This window comes from Odontesthes bonariensis, chromosome 19 (assembly GCF_027942865.1).
Source record: "Odontesthes bonariensis isolate fOdoBon6 chromosome 19, fOdoBon6.hap1, whole genome shotgun sequence".
Taxonomy (NCBI): domain Eukaryota; kingdom Metazoa; phylum Chordata; class Actinopteri; order Atheriniformes; family Atherinopsidae; genus Odontesthes; species Odontesthes bonariensis.
Window position 1 is genome coordinate 472,039 of NC_134524.1, and position 16,328 is coordinate 488,366.

Below are 16,328 nucleotides of genomic sequence, written 5' to 3' on the forward strand. Positions count from 1 at the left end.
CCGCTGTGACTGGTGTGCAGTTGGTGAGAGGCTGGTTGGTTATCGCACTTACTCTAGCACTAGTTTTGCTCTTAGCTGTTTGGTATTAGAAGGAAATGCACTTATGATTTCTTGTGACCTGAAGTTCTTTTGCCTACCGATGTTCAACGCACTTATTGTAAGTCGCTTTGGTTAAAAGCGTCTGCAAGGACTTGATACTTATGCAAGACCCTGTTAAAAAGAGAGGGATATCCAATATATACGAAAGTTTGTCAAACCTGGCAGGTAAACCTACCATGGATCATCTGAAGATAGCTTGGCAGGATGACCTTGGGAAGGGGATCACGGAAGAACAATGGCAGTCAGCCCTAGCACAAACTCATAGTTCTTCAATATGTGCAAGACATGGTCTCCTGCAATTTAAAATTATGCACCGTTTACACTGGTCAAAACAAAAACTTCATAAAATATTTCCCTCAGTAGATCCTTCATGTGACAGATGTGGACTTGGACCTGCAACACTGGGTCATATGTTCTGGAGCTGCCAAAAGCTGTCAAATTACTGGGACAATATTTTTCAGATGCTATCAAATATATTACGTAGACCTATTAATAAAGATCCTTTAGTGGCGGTTCTAGGAATTATTGATTCAAGTGTGGCGAAAAACAGTATAGAACATAGTATGGTTTCTTTTGTCAGTTTACTTGCACGAAGACTGATACTACTCAACTGGAAATATAAGACACCCCCAACTTATTCAAATCTTATGACAGATGTTATGAGACATTTAGAGCTGGAGAAAATCAGATTCTCACTGAAAAATCAGGAAAGAAAGTTCTACAGAATTTGGCAGCCGTTTATTGACTATTTTAACCACAACACTTAGTCTGACAGCAAGCTTTTGATGTGCTCTTAAACCCCAATAGAAGGAAAGAATTTTTATTTATTTTTTTATTTATGTTATGTTAATTTATTTAATTATTTTCTTTCATCAGATTTCTTTATTACTATTGCTATTATTATTATTATTATTATTATTATTATTATTTTGTTTTGTGTATATATGATTGGATATATATAAATATGTATAATCTTATTTCTAAATTGATGAGATGTGTAAGCCAATATTACTTAAATTACTTTTATATGTAAATGTGTATGTGTAAATGTGTATGGTGTCTGTATGACTGTTCTGTTGTGTGTTCAAAAAGAGAAAATTCAATAAAGAGAGTTTAAAAAAAAAAAGCGTCTGCAAATGACCGTAATGTCTCCCACAGTCAGCTGTTTCTCTGTGTGACTCCCACAGCAACATTAAAGGAGTTTATAAGGACGTTACAGTCGCCTTCATCTGATCTGCAGCTCAGCAGACTTCTGTCAGAGTGCTCTACCTGGCAACTGATGACGCTGCGTCATGTGACCGTTTCCTCCGCTTATAGAGCAGCTCTCAGTCACACCGAGTCAGTGTTTGTCAGCTGAACACACAGAGAGAGACATGGCTTCACCCTTCCTCTGCCTCTGCCTCCTCTTCATCACCGTCTACACAGCAGGTAGGATCAATACTCTGATCAGTACTCTGATCAATACTCTGATTACTGATCAATACTCTGATCAATACTCTGATCAGTACTCTGATCAGTACTCTGATTACTGATTAATACTCTGATCAATACTCTGATTACTGATCAATACTCTGATTACTGATTAATACTCTGATTACTGATCAATACTCTGATCAAGACTCTGATTACTGATCAATACTCTGATCAGTACTCTGATTACTGATCAATACTCTGATCAGTACTCTGATCAGTACTCTGATTACTGATTAATACTCTGATCAATACTCTGATTACTGATCAATACTCTGAGCAATACTCTGATTACTGATCAATACTCTGATTACTGAGCAATACTCTGAGCAATACTCTGATTACTGATCAATACTCTGATTACTGATCAATAATCTGATCAGTACTCTGATTAATACTCTGATTAATACTCTGATTACTGATTAATACTTTGATTACTGATCAATACTTTGATTACTTATCAATACTTTGATTACTGATCAATACTCTGATTAATACTCTGATCAATACTCTGATTACTGATTATTACTTTGATTACTGATCAAAACTCTGATTACTGATCAGTACTCTGATTACTGATCAATACTCTAATTACTGATCAATACTCTGATCAATACTCTGATTACTGATCAATACTCTGATCAATACTCTGATTACTGAGCAATACTCTGATCAATACTCTGATTAATACTCTGATTACTGATAAATACTCTGATTACTGATCAATACTCTGATCAATACTCTGATCAATACTCTGATTACTGATCAGTACTCTGATCTGTTCCTCAGATGGATTTCTGGTATATGGTGTGGATCGCTGTGTGTTTAACTCGACTGAGCTGAAGGACATCGAGTTCATCAGGTCATATTTCTACAACCAGCTGGAGATCAACAGGTTCAGCAGCAGTTTGGGGAAGTTTGTCGGATACACTGAATACGGAATGAAACAGGCCGATTACTGGAACAATGATAAAGCATACCTGGCTGGGATGAGGGGTGAGAAGGAGAGGTACTGCCTACACAACATTGGGAACTGGTACAGGAACATTCTGTCTAAATCAGGTGAGTGTTTGTGTGAGATCTTCTTCTCTTCCTCAGACTGAACTGACTGCAGATCAGCTGCTGAGTTCAATCACATCAGAGAGTCTCTATTATGAGGAGAGGGAAAACTGGCGGCTATTTCCGGGTGGTACTGCACTCTAGGGGCGCCAACGAAGCAGTGCAGAGCACGCCGAACTCTATGGTGATACTATGAGATCCACCTTAGATCCAGCCATTGCTTTTGATAGAATTTTTTATATTTTTTCATTTTCATTTTCCTAAAGGCAGGATAAATTATCCTTTCAATCGGCACTTGGTTTGATTTTTTAGACTCACAAGATTTGTTTAAAATACACATTGATTGTCAGTATTGCATCCCGAGTGACGTCACGCATGTGGCATCACTTTACGGCATGGTCAGTCCTAGCGCTGAGCTAGCAGAGAGGGGTTAGCTCAAATAGTTACAGATTTCAGCACAGCCCTTTTACATACTCTCTGACTAGCCTCTGGTTTAGCTTTGGTTGTTGTTAGCAGCACCAGGTTAGCACTCTGGCACAGTGGACGAGTGCCGTAAAGCAGCCGGTCGTAATCTGCCGTGCGTTCTTCAGATTCCGTTAGCTAGATGCTAGTGGAGACTGACTCGCAAATGCCAGACCTGTAAGAAAACAGAAAGCTATAACTCCCAGGTTATTGTACTTTCGATATAAATCCACATCCCTCTGTCAGAAACCACAGTAATATTTTAAGGTTTCATCCGTTAGCGGGGACATTTTTTGAGTTATTAGCGCCAGCCCTATGGAAAATGGTCATTCTGCACTTGCTCGCCAGCGCCCCCAGAGAAAATCAACTGAACTGCAGCCAAATTTTTTATAATGGGGAGAATAGGAAGTGGAACGGCTGTCTGTAAAAGGGCTGTGATCACACTCACATATTCTACAGCTTCTCTTCTTCTGCACCGGATTTATTACACATATCTGCAGGTGTGCGTCGCCCCCTGGTGGCCGGACTCTGGCACTGACAGAAACTTTCATTAAAGTCCAGATTTATTCAAAAAGATCAAAGAAATCATGTTAAATACGATGAATAAAAGCTACAATAAAGTGATTAAATGTTACCTGATCAATAGTTCATACTCAGGAAAATGTGAATTAAACATAATTAATGTTTTATATCAGCTGAACTGAGTTAATGTTTATCTTTATTCACATTTTTTTTATCTTTATTTATTTATCTTTATTTACATTTATTTATCTTTATTTTTCTTTATTTACTTTTATATATCTTTATTTACATGTGTTTACATGTATTTATCTTTATTCTCCAGATGTTTACAGATGAGTTTGTTCAGATTATTAAACTTTATTAAACTGACGAGGCTCATGCAGCCTCTCATTGTTTCTGTCGCCTCCTGCTGATGCTTCTGTGGATTCAAACTAAACTTTATTGTCCTCCTCGTGCACTTTTATCTGCGTTGGGATCCATAAACTGTGCACGTCTGTCAGCACATGAACCCGATCAGTGACCTCATCGGTCCAATAAACCTCCTCTGTGTGTCCAGTGAAGCCGACTGTCAGGCTGTACTCCACGGCGCCCTCTGCTGGGCGCCATGCCGCCATGTTGCTCTGCAGAGTCTACGACTTCTACCCCAAAACCATCAAGGTGAGCTGGCTCAGAGACGGACAGGAAGTCACCTCTGATGTCACTTCCACCGAGGAGATGGAGGACGGTGACTGGTACTACCAGATCCAGTCACACCTGGAGTACACGCCCAGGTGAGTCCAGAACCAGGACCACAACCAGAAACAGAACCAGAACCAAAACCAGAACCAGGAGCAGGACCAGAACCAAAACCAGAACCAGGAGCAGGACCAGAACCAGAACCAGAACCAGAACCAGAAACAGAAACAGAAACAGAACCAGAACCAGAACCAGGACCAGAACCAGAACCAGGACCAGAAGCATTAATTCTGACTGGAATTCAGAACTATTACAACATGTTTCTGACTTAGTTTAAAGAGTTAAAATACTTAAAAGATCAGTTTTTGTTCAGTTTGAGAGTTCTGATCGAGCCAGATCCGGTTAGATCCAGTCTGATCAGGTCCGGCCAGATCCAGTCTGATCCAGTCAGGTCCGGTTAGATCCAGCCTGATCCGGTTAGATCCAGTCTGATCCAGTCAGGTCCGGTTAGATCCAGTCTGATCAGGTCCGGTTAGATCCAGTCTGATCAGGTCCGGTTAGATCCAGTCTGATCCAGTCAGGTCCAGTTAGATCCAGCCTGATCAGGTCAGGTCCCGTTAGATCCAGTCTGATCCAGCCTAATCCGGTTAGATCCAGTCTGATCAGGTCCGGCTAGATCCAGTCTGATCAGGTCAGGTCCAGCTAGATCCAGCCTGATCCGGTTAGATCCAGTCTGATCCGGTTAGATCCAGTCTGATCAGGTCCGGTCCGGTTAGATCCAGTCTGATCCGGTTAGATCCAGTCTGATCCGGTTAGATCCAGTCTGATCAGGTCCGGTCCGGTTAGATCCAGTCTGATCCGGTCAGGTCCAGCTAGATCCAGCCTGATCCGGTTAGATCCAGTCTGATCCGGTTAGATCCAGTCTGATCAGGTCCGGTCCGGTTAGATCCAGTCTGATCCGGTCAGGTCCGGTTAGATCCAGTCTGATCCGGTCAGGTCCGGTTGGATCCAGTCTGATCCAGTTTACAGAGTTCTGTCAGAATCAGTGATGTTGGTTTGTGTTGCTGCAGGTCAGGAGAGAAGATCTCCTGTAAGGTGGAACACGCCAGCCTGCAGGAACCTCTGATTACTGACTGGGGTAAATACCTGTCTGTCTCTCACCCGTCTGTCTCTCACCCGTCTGTGTCTCACCCGTCTGTCTCTCACCTGTCTGACTCTCACCTGTCTGTGTCTCACCTGTCTGTCTCTCACCCGTCTGTCTCTCACCTGTCTGTCTCTCACCTGTCTGTCTCTCACCCGTCTGTCTCTCACCCGTCTGTCTCTCACCCGTCTGTCTCTCACCCGTCTGTCTATCACCTGTCTGTCTGTCTCTCACCCGTCTGTCTCTCACCCGTCTGTGTCTCACCCGTCTGTCTCTCACCTGTCTGACTCTCACCTGTCTGTGTCTCACCTGTCTGTCTCTCACCTGTCTGTCTCTCACCCGTCTGTCTCTCACCCGTCTGTCTCTCACCCGTCTGTCTCTCACCCGTCTGTCTCCCACCCGTCTGTCTCTCACCCGTCTGTCTCTCACCCGTCTGTCTATCACCTGTCTGTCTGTCTCTCACCCGTCTGTCTCTCACCCGTCTGTCTCTCACCCGTCTGACTCTCACCCGTCTGACTCTCACCCGTCTGTCTCTCACCCGTCTGTCTCTCACCCGTCTGTCTCTCACCTGTCTGTCTGTCTATCACCTGTCTGTCTCTCACCCATCTGTCTCTCACCTGTCTGTCTGTCTCTCACCTGTCTGTCTATCACCCGTCTGTCTCTCACCTGACTGTCTCTCACCCGTCTGTCTCTCACCCGTCTGTCTCTCACCCGTCTGTCTCTCACCCGTCTGTCTCTCACCCGTCTGTCTCTCACCCGTCTGTCTCTCACCCGTCTGACTGTCTGACTGTCACCTGTCTGTCTCTCACCTGTCTGACTCTCACCCGTCTGTCTCTCACCCGTCTGTCTCTCACCCGTCTGACTGTCTGACTCTCACCTGTCTGACTCTCACCTGTCTGTCTCTCACCTGTCTGTCTCTCACCTGTCTGACTCTCACCCGTCTGTCTCTCACCCGTCTGACTGTCTGACTCTCACCCGTCTGTCTCTCACCCGTCTGTCTCTCACCCGTCTGACTGTCTGACTCTCACCTGTCTGACTCTCACCTGTCTGACTCTCACCCGTCTGTCTCTCACCCGTCTGTCTCTCACCCGTCTGACTCTCACCTGTCTGTCTCTCACCTGTCTGTCTCTCACCCGTCTGTCTCTCACCCGTCTGACTGTCTGACTCTCACCTGTCTGACTCTCACCTGTCTGTCTCTCACCTGTCTGACTCTCACCCGTCTGTCTCTCACCCGTCTGACTGTCTGACTCTCACCCGTCTGTCTCTCACCCGTCTGACTGTCTGACTCTCACCTGTCTGTCTCTCACCTGTCTGACTCTCACCCGTCTGTCTCTCACCCGTCTGTCTCTCACCCGTCTGACTCTCACCTGTCTGTCTCTCACCCGTCTGTCTCTCACCCGTCTGTCTCTCACCCGTCTGACTGTCTGACTCTCACCTGTCTGTCTCTCACCCGTCTGTCTCTCACCCGTCTGACTGTCTGACTCTCACCTGTCTGACTCTCACCCGTCTGTCTCTCACCCGTCTGACTGTCTGACTCTCACCCGTCTGTCTCTCACCCGTCTGACTGTCTGACTCTCACCCGTCTGTCTCTCACCCGTCTGACTGTCTGACTCTCACCCGTCTGTCTCTCACCCGTCTGACTGTCTGACTCTCACCCGTCTGTCTCTCACCCGTCTGACTGTCTGTCTCTCACCTGTCTGACTCTCACCCGTCTGTCTCTCACCCGTCTGTCTCTCACCCGTCTGTCTCTCACCCGTCTGTCTCTCACCCGTCTGTCTCTCACCTGTCTGACTCTCACCCGTCTGACTCTCACCCGTCTGTCTCTCACCCGTCTGTCTCTCACCTGTCTGTCTCTCACCCGTCTGACTCTCACCTGTCTGTCTCTCACCCGTCTGTCTCTCACCCGTCTGACTGTCTGTCTCTCACCCGTCTGTCTCTCACCTGTCTGTCTCTCACCTGTCTGACTCTCACCCGTCTGTCTCTCACCCGTCTGTCTCTCACCTGTCTGTCTCTCACCTGTCTGACTCTCACCCGTCTGACTCTCACCCGTCTGTCTCTCACCCGTCTGACTGTCTGACTCTCACCCGTCTGTCTCTCACCCGTCTGTCTCTCACCCGTCTGTCTCTCACCTGTTTGACTCTCACCCGTCTGTCTCTCACCTGTCTGTCTCTCACCTGTCTGACTCTCACCCGTCTGACTCTCACCCGTCTGTCTCTCACCCGTCTGTCTCTCACCCGTCTGTCTCTCACCTGTCTGTCTCTCACCCGTCTGTCTCTCACCTGTCTGACTCTCACCTGTCTGTCTCTCACCCGTCTGTCTCTCACCCGTCTGTCTCTCACCTGTCTGACTCTCACCTGTCTGACTCTCACCTGTCTGTCTCTGACCTTTCTGTCTCTCACCCGTCTGTCTCTCACCCGTCTGTCTCTCACCCGTCTGTCTCTCACCTGTCTGTCTCTCACCTGTCTGTCTCTCACCTGTCTGTCTCTCACCTGTCTGTGTCTCACCCGTCTGACTCTCACCTGTCTGTCTCTCACCTGTCTGTGTCTCACCCGTCTGTCTCTCACCTGTCTGTCTCTCACCTGTCTGTCTATCACCCGTCTGTCTCTCACCTGTCTGACTCTCACCTGTCTGTCTCTCACCTGTCTGTCTCTCACCCGTCTGTCTCTCACCCGTCTGTCTCTCACCCGTCTGTCTCTCACCTGTCTGTCTATCACCCGTCTGTCTCTCACCTGTCTGTCTATCACCCGTCTGTCTCTCACCTGTCTGACTCTCACCTGTCTGTCTCTCACCTGTCTGTGTCTCACCCGTCTGACTCTCACCTGTCTGACTCTCACCCGTCTGTCTCTCACCCGTCTGTCTCTCACCCGTCTGTCTCTCACCCGTCTGTCTCTCACCTGTCTGTCTATCACCCGTCTGTCTCTCACCTGTCTGTCTCTCACCTGTCTGACTCTCACCCGTCTGTCTCTCACCCGTCTGACTCTCACCTGTCTGACTCTCACCCGTCTGTCTCTCACCCGTCTGTCTCTCACCCGTCTGACTCTCACCCGTCTGTCTCTCACCCGTCTGTCTCTCACCCGTCTGTCTCTCACCTGTCTGTCTCTCACCTGTCTGTCTCTCACCTGTCTGTCTCTCACCCGTCTGTCTCTCACCCGTCTGACTCTCACCCGTCTGTCTCTCACCTGTCTGACTCTCACCCGTCTGTCTTTCACCTGTCTGTCTCTCACCCGTCTGACTCTCACCCGTCTGTCTCTCACCCGTCTGTCTCTCACCCGTCTGTCTCTCACCTGTCTGTCTCTCACCTGTCTGTCTCTCACCTGTCTGTCTCTCACCCGTCTGTCTCTCACCCGTCTGACTCTCACCCGTCTGTCTCTCACCCGTCTGTCTCTCACCCGTCTGTCTCTCACCTGTCTGTCTCTCACCTGTCTGTCTCTCACCTGTCTGTCTCTCACCTGTCTGACTCTCACCTGTCTGTCTCTCACCTGTCTGACTCTCACCTGTCTGACTCTCACCTGTCTGTCTCTCACCCGTCTGTCTCTCACCCGTCTGTCTCTCACCTGTCTGTCTCTCACCCGTCTGTCTCTCACCCGTCTGTCTCTCACCTCTCTGTCTATCACCCGTCTGTCTCTCACCTGTCTGACTCTCACCTGTCTGTCTCTCACCTGTCTGTGTCTCACCCGTCTGTCTCTCACCTCTCTGTCTATCACCCGTCTGACTCTCACCTGTCTGTCTCTCACCTGTCTGACTCTCACCCGTCTGTCTCTCACCCGTCTGTCTCTCACCCGTCTGTCTCTCACCTGTCTGACTCTCACCTGTCTGTCTCTCACCCGTCTGTCTCTCACCTGTCTGTCTCTCACCCGTCTGTCTCTCACCCGTCTGTCTCTCACCCGTCTGTCTCTCACCCGTCTGTCTCTCACCTCTCTGTCTATCACCCGTCTGTCTCTCACCCGTCTGTCTCTCACCCGTCTGTCTCTCACCCGTCTGTCTCTCACCTCTCTGTATATCACCTGTCTGTCTCTCACCTGTCTGACTCTCACCTGTCTGTCTCTCACCTGTCTGTCTCTCACCTGTCTGTCTCTCACCTGTCTGTCTCTCACCCGTCTGTCTCTCACCTGTCTGTCTCTCACCCGTCTGTCTCTCACCCGTCTGTCTCTCACCTCTCTGTCTCTCACCCGTCTGTCTCTCACCTGTCTGTATATCACCTGTCTGTCTCTCACCTGTCTGTCTCTCACCTGTCTGTCTCTCACCCGTCTGTCTCTCACCTGTCTGTCTCTCACCCGTCTGTCTCTCACCCGTCTGTCTCTCACCTGTCTGTCTCTCACCTGTCTGTGTCTCACCCGTCTGTCTCTCACCTCTCTGTCTATCACCCGTCTGACTCTCACCCGTCTGTCTCTCACCTGTCTGACTCTCACCCGTCTGTCTCTCACCCGTCTGTCTCTCACCCGTCTGTCTCTCACCTGTCTGTCTCTCACCCGTCTGTCTCTCACCCGTCTGACTCTCACCTGTCTGACTCTCACCTGTCTGTCTCTCACCTGTCTGTCTCTCACCCGTCTGTCTCTCACCCGTCTGACTCTCACCTGTCTGTCTCTCACCTGTCTGTCTCTCACCTGTCTGTCTCTCACCTGTCTGCCTCTCACCTGTCTGACTCTCACCTGTCTGTCTCTCACCCGTCTGTCTCTCACCTGTCTGTATATCACCTGTCTGTCTCTCACCTGTCTGACTCTCACCTGTCTGTCTCTCACCCGTCTGTCTCTCACCTGTCTGTCTCTCACCTGTCTGACTCTCACCTGTCTGTCTCTCACCTGTCTGACTCTCACCTGTCTGACTCTCACCTGTCTGTCTCTCACCTGTCTGTCTCTCACCTGTCTGACTCTCACCTGTCTCTCACCTGTCTGACTCTCACCTGTCTGTCTCTCACCCGTCTGTCTCTCACCTGTCTGTCTCTCACCTGTCTGACTCTCACCTGTCTGTCTCTCACCCGTCTGTCTCTCACCTGTCTGTCTCTCACCTGTCTGCCTCTCACCTGTCTGTCTCTCACCCGTCTGTCTCTCACCTGTCTGACTCTCACCCGTCTGTCTCTCACCTGTCTGACTCTCACCTGTCTGTCTCTCACCTGTCTGTCTCTCACCTGTCTGACTCTCACCTGTCTGACTCTCACCTGTCTGACTCTCACCTGTCTGTCTCTCACCCATCTGTCTCTCACCCGTCTGTCTCTCACCTGTCTGTCTATCACCCGTCTGTCTCTCACCTGTCTGACTCTCACCTGTCTGTCTCTCACCTGTCTGACTCTCACCTGTCTGTCTCTCACCTGTCTGTATATCACCTGTCTGTCTCTCACCTGTCTGTCTCTCACCCGTCTGTCTCTCACCTGTCTGACTCTCACCTGTCTGACTCTCACCTGTCTGTCTCTCACCTGTCTGTCTCTCACCTGTCTGTCTGTCTCTCACCTGTCTGTCTGTCTCTCACCTGTCTGTCTGTCTCTCACCCATCTGTCTCTCACCCGTCTGTCTCTCACCTGTCTGTCTATCACCCGTCTGTCTCTCACCTGTCTGACTCTCACCTGTCTGTCTCTCACCCGTCTGTCTCTCACCTGTCTGTCTCTCACCTGTCTGCCTCTCACCTGTCTGTCTCTCACCCGTCTGTCTCTCACCTGTCTGACTCTCACCCGTCTGTCTCTCACCTGTCTGACTTCACCTGTCTGCCCCTCACCTGTCTGCCTCTCACCTGTCTGTCTCTCACCCGTCTGTCTCTCACCTGTCTGTCTCTCACCCGTCTGTCTCTCACCTGTCTGACTCTCACCCGTCTGTCTCTCACCTGTCTGACTCTCACCTGTCTGTCTCTCACCTGTCTGTCTCTCACCTGTCTGTCTCTCACCTGTCTGTCTCTCACCTGTCTGTATATCACCTGTCTGTCTCTCACCTGTCTGTCTCTCACCCGTCTGACTCTCACCTGTCTGACTCTCACCTGTCTGTCTCTCACCTGTCTGTCTCTCACCTGTCTGACTCTCACCTGTCTGACTCTCACCCGTCTGTGTCTCACCCGTCTGTCTCTCACCCGTCTGTCTCTCACCTGTCTGTCTCTCACCCGTCTGTCTCTCACCCGTCTGACTGTCTGACTCTCACCCGTCTGTCTCTCACCCGTCTGACTGTCTGACTCTCACCCGTCTGTCTCTCACCCGTCTGACTGTCTGACTCTCACCCGTCTGTCTCTCACCCGTCTGACTGTCTGTCTCTCACCTGTCTGACTCTCACCTGTCTGTCTCTCACCTGTCTGTCTCTCACCCGTCTGTCTCTCACCCGTCTGTCTCTCACCCGTCTGTCTCTCACCCGTCTGTCTCTCACCTGTCTGACTCTCACCCGTCTGTCTCTCACCCGTCTGTCTCTCACCCGTCTGTCTCTCACCTGTCTGACTCTCACCCGTCTGTCTCTCACCCGTCTGTCTCTCACCTGTCTGTCTCTCACCCGTCTGACTCTCACCTGTCTGTCTCTCACCCGTCTGTCTCTCACCCGTCTGACTGTCTGTCTCTCACCCGTCTGTCTCTCACCTGTCTGTCTCTCACCTGTCTGACTCTCACCCGTCTGTCTCTCACCCGTCTGTCTCTCACCTGTCTGTCTCTCACCTGTCTGACTCTCACCCGTCTGACTCTCACCCGTCTGTCTCTCACCCGTCTGACTGTCTGACTCTCACCCGTCTGTCTCTCACCCGTCTGTCTCTCACCCGTCTGTCTCTCACCTGTTTGACTCTCACCCGTCTGACTCTCACCCGTCTGTCTCTCACCCGTCTGTCTCTCACCCGTCTGTCTCTCACCTGTCTGTCTCTCACCCGTCTGTCTCTCACCTGTCTGACTCTCACCTTTCTGTCTCTCACCCGTCTGTCTCTCACCCGTCTGTCTCTCACCCGTCTGTCTCTCACCTGTCTGTCTCTCACCTGTCTGTCTCTCACCTGTCTGTCTCTCACCTGTCTGTGTCTCACCCGTCTGACTCTCACCTGTCTGTCTCTCACCTGTCTGTGTCTCACCCGTCTATCTCTCACCTGTCTGACTCTCACCTGTCTGTCTCTCACCTGTCTGTCTCTCACCCGTCTGTCTCTCACCCGTCTGTCTCTCACCTGTCTGTCTATCACCCGTCTGTCTCTCACCTGTCTTTCTCTCACCTGTCTGTGTCTCACCCGTCTGACTCTCACCTGTCTGTCTCTCACCTGTCTGTCTCTCACCCGTCTGTCTCTCACCCGTCTGTCTCTCACCTGTCTGTCTATCACCCGTCTGTCTCTCACCCGTCTGACTCTCACCTGTCTGACTCTCACCTGTCTGTCTCTCACCTGTCTGTCTCTCACCTGTCTGTCTCTCACCTGTCTGTCTCTCACCTGTCTGTCTCTCACCCGTCTGTCTCTCACCCGTCTGTCTCTCACCCGTCTGTCTCTCACCCGTCTGTCTCTCACCCGTCTGTCTCTCACCTGTCTGTCTATCACCCGTCTGTCTCTCACCTGTCTGTCTCTCACCTGTCTGACTCTCACCCGTCTGTCTCTCACCCGTCTGACTCTCACCTGTCTGACTCTCACCCGTCTGACTCTCACCTGTCTGTCTCTCACCCGTCTGACTCTCACCCGTCTGTCTCTCACCCGTCTGTCTCTCACCCGTCTGTCTCTCACCTGTCTGTCTCTCACCTGTCTGACTCTCACCTGTCTGTCTCTCACCCGTCTGACTCTCACCCGTCTGTCTCTCACCCGTCTGTCTCTCACCCGTCTGTCTCTCACCTGTCTGTCTCTCACCTGTCTGTCTCTCACCTGTCTGTCTCTCACCCGTCTGTCTCTCACCCGTCTGACTCTCACCCGTCTGTCTCTCACCTGTCTGTCTCTCACCCGTCTGTCTCTCACCTGTCTGACTCTCACCCGTCTGTCTCTGACCCGTCTGTCTCTCACCCGTCTGTCTCTCACCTGTCTGTCTTTCACCTGTCTGACTCTCACCCGTCTGTCTCTCACCTGTCTGTCTCTCACCTGTCTGACTCTCACCTGTCTGTCTCTCACCTGTCTGTCTCTCACCTGTCTGACTCTCACCTGTCTGTCTCTCACCTGTCTGACTCTCACCTGTCTGACTCTCACCTGTCTGTCTCTCACCCGTCTGTCTCTCACCCGTCTGTCTCTCACCTGTCTGTCTCTCACCCGTCTGTCTCTCACCCGTCTGTCTCTCACCTCTCTGTCTATCACCCGTCTGTCTCTCACCTGTCTGACTCTCACCTGTCTGTCTCTCACCTGTCTGTGTCTCACCCGTCTGTCTCTCACCCGTCTGTCTCTCACCCGTCTGTCTCTCACCCGTCTGTCTCTCACCCGTCTGTCTCTCACCCGTCTGTCTCTCACCTCTCTGTCTATCACCCGTCTGTCTCTCACCTCTCTGTCTATCACCCGTCTGACTCTCACCCGTCTGTCTCTCACCTGTCTGACTCTCACCCGTCTGTCTCTCACCCGTCTGTCTCTCACCCGTCTGTCTCTCACCTGTCTGACTCTCACCTGTCTGTCTCTCACCCGTCTGTCTCTCACCTGTCTGTCTCTCACCCGTCTGTCTCTCACCCGTCTGTCTCTCACCCGTCTGTCTCTCACCTCTCTGTCTATCACCCGTCTGTCTCTCACCCGTCTGTCTCTCACCCGTCTGTCTCTCACCTGTCTGACTCTCACCTGTCTGTCTCTCACCTGTCTGTCTCTCACCTGTCTGACTCTCACCTGTCTGTCTCTCACCTGTCTGTCTCTCACCTGTCTGTCTCTCACCCGTCTGTCTCTCACCCGTCTGTCTCTCACCCGTCTGTCTCTCACCTCTCTGTGTATCACCCGTCTGTCTATCACCCGTCTGTCTCTCACCCGTCTGTCTCTCACCTGTCTGTCTCTCACCTGTCTGACTCTCACCTGTCTGTCTCTCACCCGTCTGTCTCTCACCTGTCTGTCTCTCACCCGTCTGTCTCTCACCCGTCTGTCTCTCACCTGTCTGTCTCTCACCTGTCTGTGTCTCACCCGTCTGTCTCTCACCTCTCTGTCTATCACCCGTCTGACTCTCACCCGTCTGTCTCTCACCTGTCTGACTCTCACCCGTCTGTCTCTCACCCGTCTGTCTCTCACCCGTCTGTCTCTCACCTGTCTGTCTCTCACCCGTCTGTCTCTCACCCGTCTGTCTCTCACCCGTCTGTCTATCACCCGTCTGTCTATCACCTGTCTGACTCTCACCTGTCTGACTCTCACCTGTCTGACTCTCACCTGTCTGTCTCTCACCCGTCTGTCTCTCACCTGTCTGTCTCTCACCTGTCTGCCTCTCACCTGTCTGTCTCTCACCCGTCTGTCTCTCACCTGTCTGACTCTCACCCGTCTGTCTCTCACCTGTCTGTCTCTCACCTGTCTGACTCTCACCTGTCTGACTCTCACCCGTCTGTCTCTCACCTGTCTGACTCTCACCTGTCTGTCTCTCACCTGTCTGACTCTCACCTGTCTGTCTCTCACCTGTCTGTATATCACCTGTCTGTCTCTCACCCGTCTGTCTCTCACCTGTCTGACTCTCACCTGTCTGTCTCTCACCTGTCTGACTCTCACCTGTCTGTCTCTCACCTGTCTGTCTCTCACCCGTCTGTCTCTCACCCGTCTGTGTCTCACCTGTCTGTCTCTCACCCGTCTGTCTCTCACCTGTCTGTCTGTCTCTCACCTGTCTGTCTGTCTCTCACCTGTCTGTCTGTCTCTCACCCGTCTGTCTCTCACCTGTCTGTCTCTCACCCGTCTGTCTCTCACCTGTCTGACTCTCACCCGTCTGTCTCTCACCTGTCTGACTCTCACCTGTCTGTCTCTCACCTGTCTGTCTCTCACGTGTCTGTCTCTCACCTGTCTGTCTCTCACCTCTCTGTATATCACCTGTCTGTCTCTCACCTGTCTGTCTCTCACCCGTCTGACTCTCACCTGTCTGTCTCTCACCTGTCTGACTCTCACCTGTCTGACTCTCACCCGTCTGTGTCTCACCTGTCTGACTCTCACCCGTCTGTGTCTCACCCGTCTGTCTCTCACCTGTCTGTCTCTCACCTCTCTGTATATCACCTGTCTGTCTCTCACCTGTCTGTCTCTCACCCGTCTGACTCTCACCTGTCTGTCTCTCACCTGTCTGTCTCTCACCTGTCTGACTCTCACCTGTCTGACTCTCACCTGTCTGACTCTCACCCGTCTGTCTCTGACCCGTCTGTCTCTCACCCGTCTGTCTCTCACCTGTCTGTCTCTCACCTGTCTGACTCTCACCTGTCTGACTCTCACCTGTCTGTCTCTCACCCGTCTTACTGTCTGACTCTCACCTGTCTGTCTCTCACCTGTCTGACTCTCACCGGTCTGTCTCTCACCCGTCTGTCTCTCACCTGTCTGTCTCTCACCTGTCTGACTCTCACCTGTCTGACTCTCACCTGTCTGTCTCTCACCCGTCTTACTGTCTGACTCTCACCCGTCTGTCTCTCACCCGTCTGTCTCTCACCCGTCTGTCTCTCACCCGTCTGTCTCTCACCTGTCTGTCTCTCTCCCGTCTGTCTCTCACCTGTCTGTCTCTCACCTGTCTGACTCTCACCTGTCTGTCTCTCACCTGTCTGACTCTCACCTGTCTGTCTCTCACCTGTCTGTCTCTCACCAGTCTGTCTCTCACCTGTCTGTCTCTCACCTGTCTGACTCTCACCTGTCTGTCTCTCACCTGTCTGACTCTCATCAGTCTGTCTCTCACCTGTCTGACTCTCACCCGTCTGTCTCTGACCTGTCTGTCTCTCACCTGTCTGACTCTCACCTGTCTGTCTCTCACCTGTCTGACTCTCATCAGTCTGTCTCTCACCTGTCTGTCTCTCACCTGTCTGTCTCTCACCTGTCTGTCTCTCACCTGTCTGACTCTCACCTGTCTGTCTCTCACCTG

At 51.0% G+C, this 16,328-nt stretch overlaps 1 protein-coding gene across 1 annotated transcript in view; it reads left to right on the plus strand.

The window, feature by feature from the left end:
- The first annotated feature begins 1,420 nt into the window (after positions 1 to 1,420).
- The window catches only part of LOC142368543 (H-2 class II histocompatibility antigen, E-S beta chain-like), a 32,344-nt gene continuing 17,436 nt past the window's right edge, over positions 1,421 to 16,328 (plus strand). The window contains exons 1-4 of the mRNA XM_075450742.1: positions 1,421 to 1,527; positions 2,359 to 2,631; positions 4,169 to 4,382; positions 5,358 to 5,425. Of these exons, the coding sequence (XP_075306857.1) occupies positions 1,473 to 1,527; positions 2,359 to 2,631; positions 4,169 to 4,382; positions 5,358 to 5,425 (610 nt within the window). The 5' untranslated portion in view covers positions 1,421 to 1,472. The remainder of the gene's footprint in view (positions 1,528 to 2,358; positions 2,632 to 4,168; positions 4,383 to 5,357; positions 5,426 to 16,328) is intronic.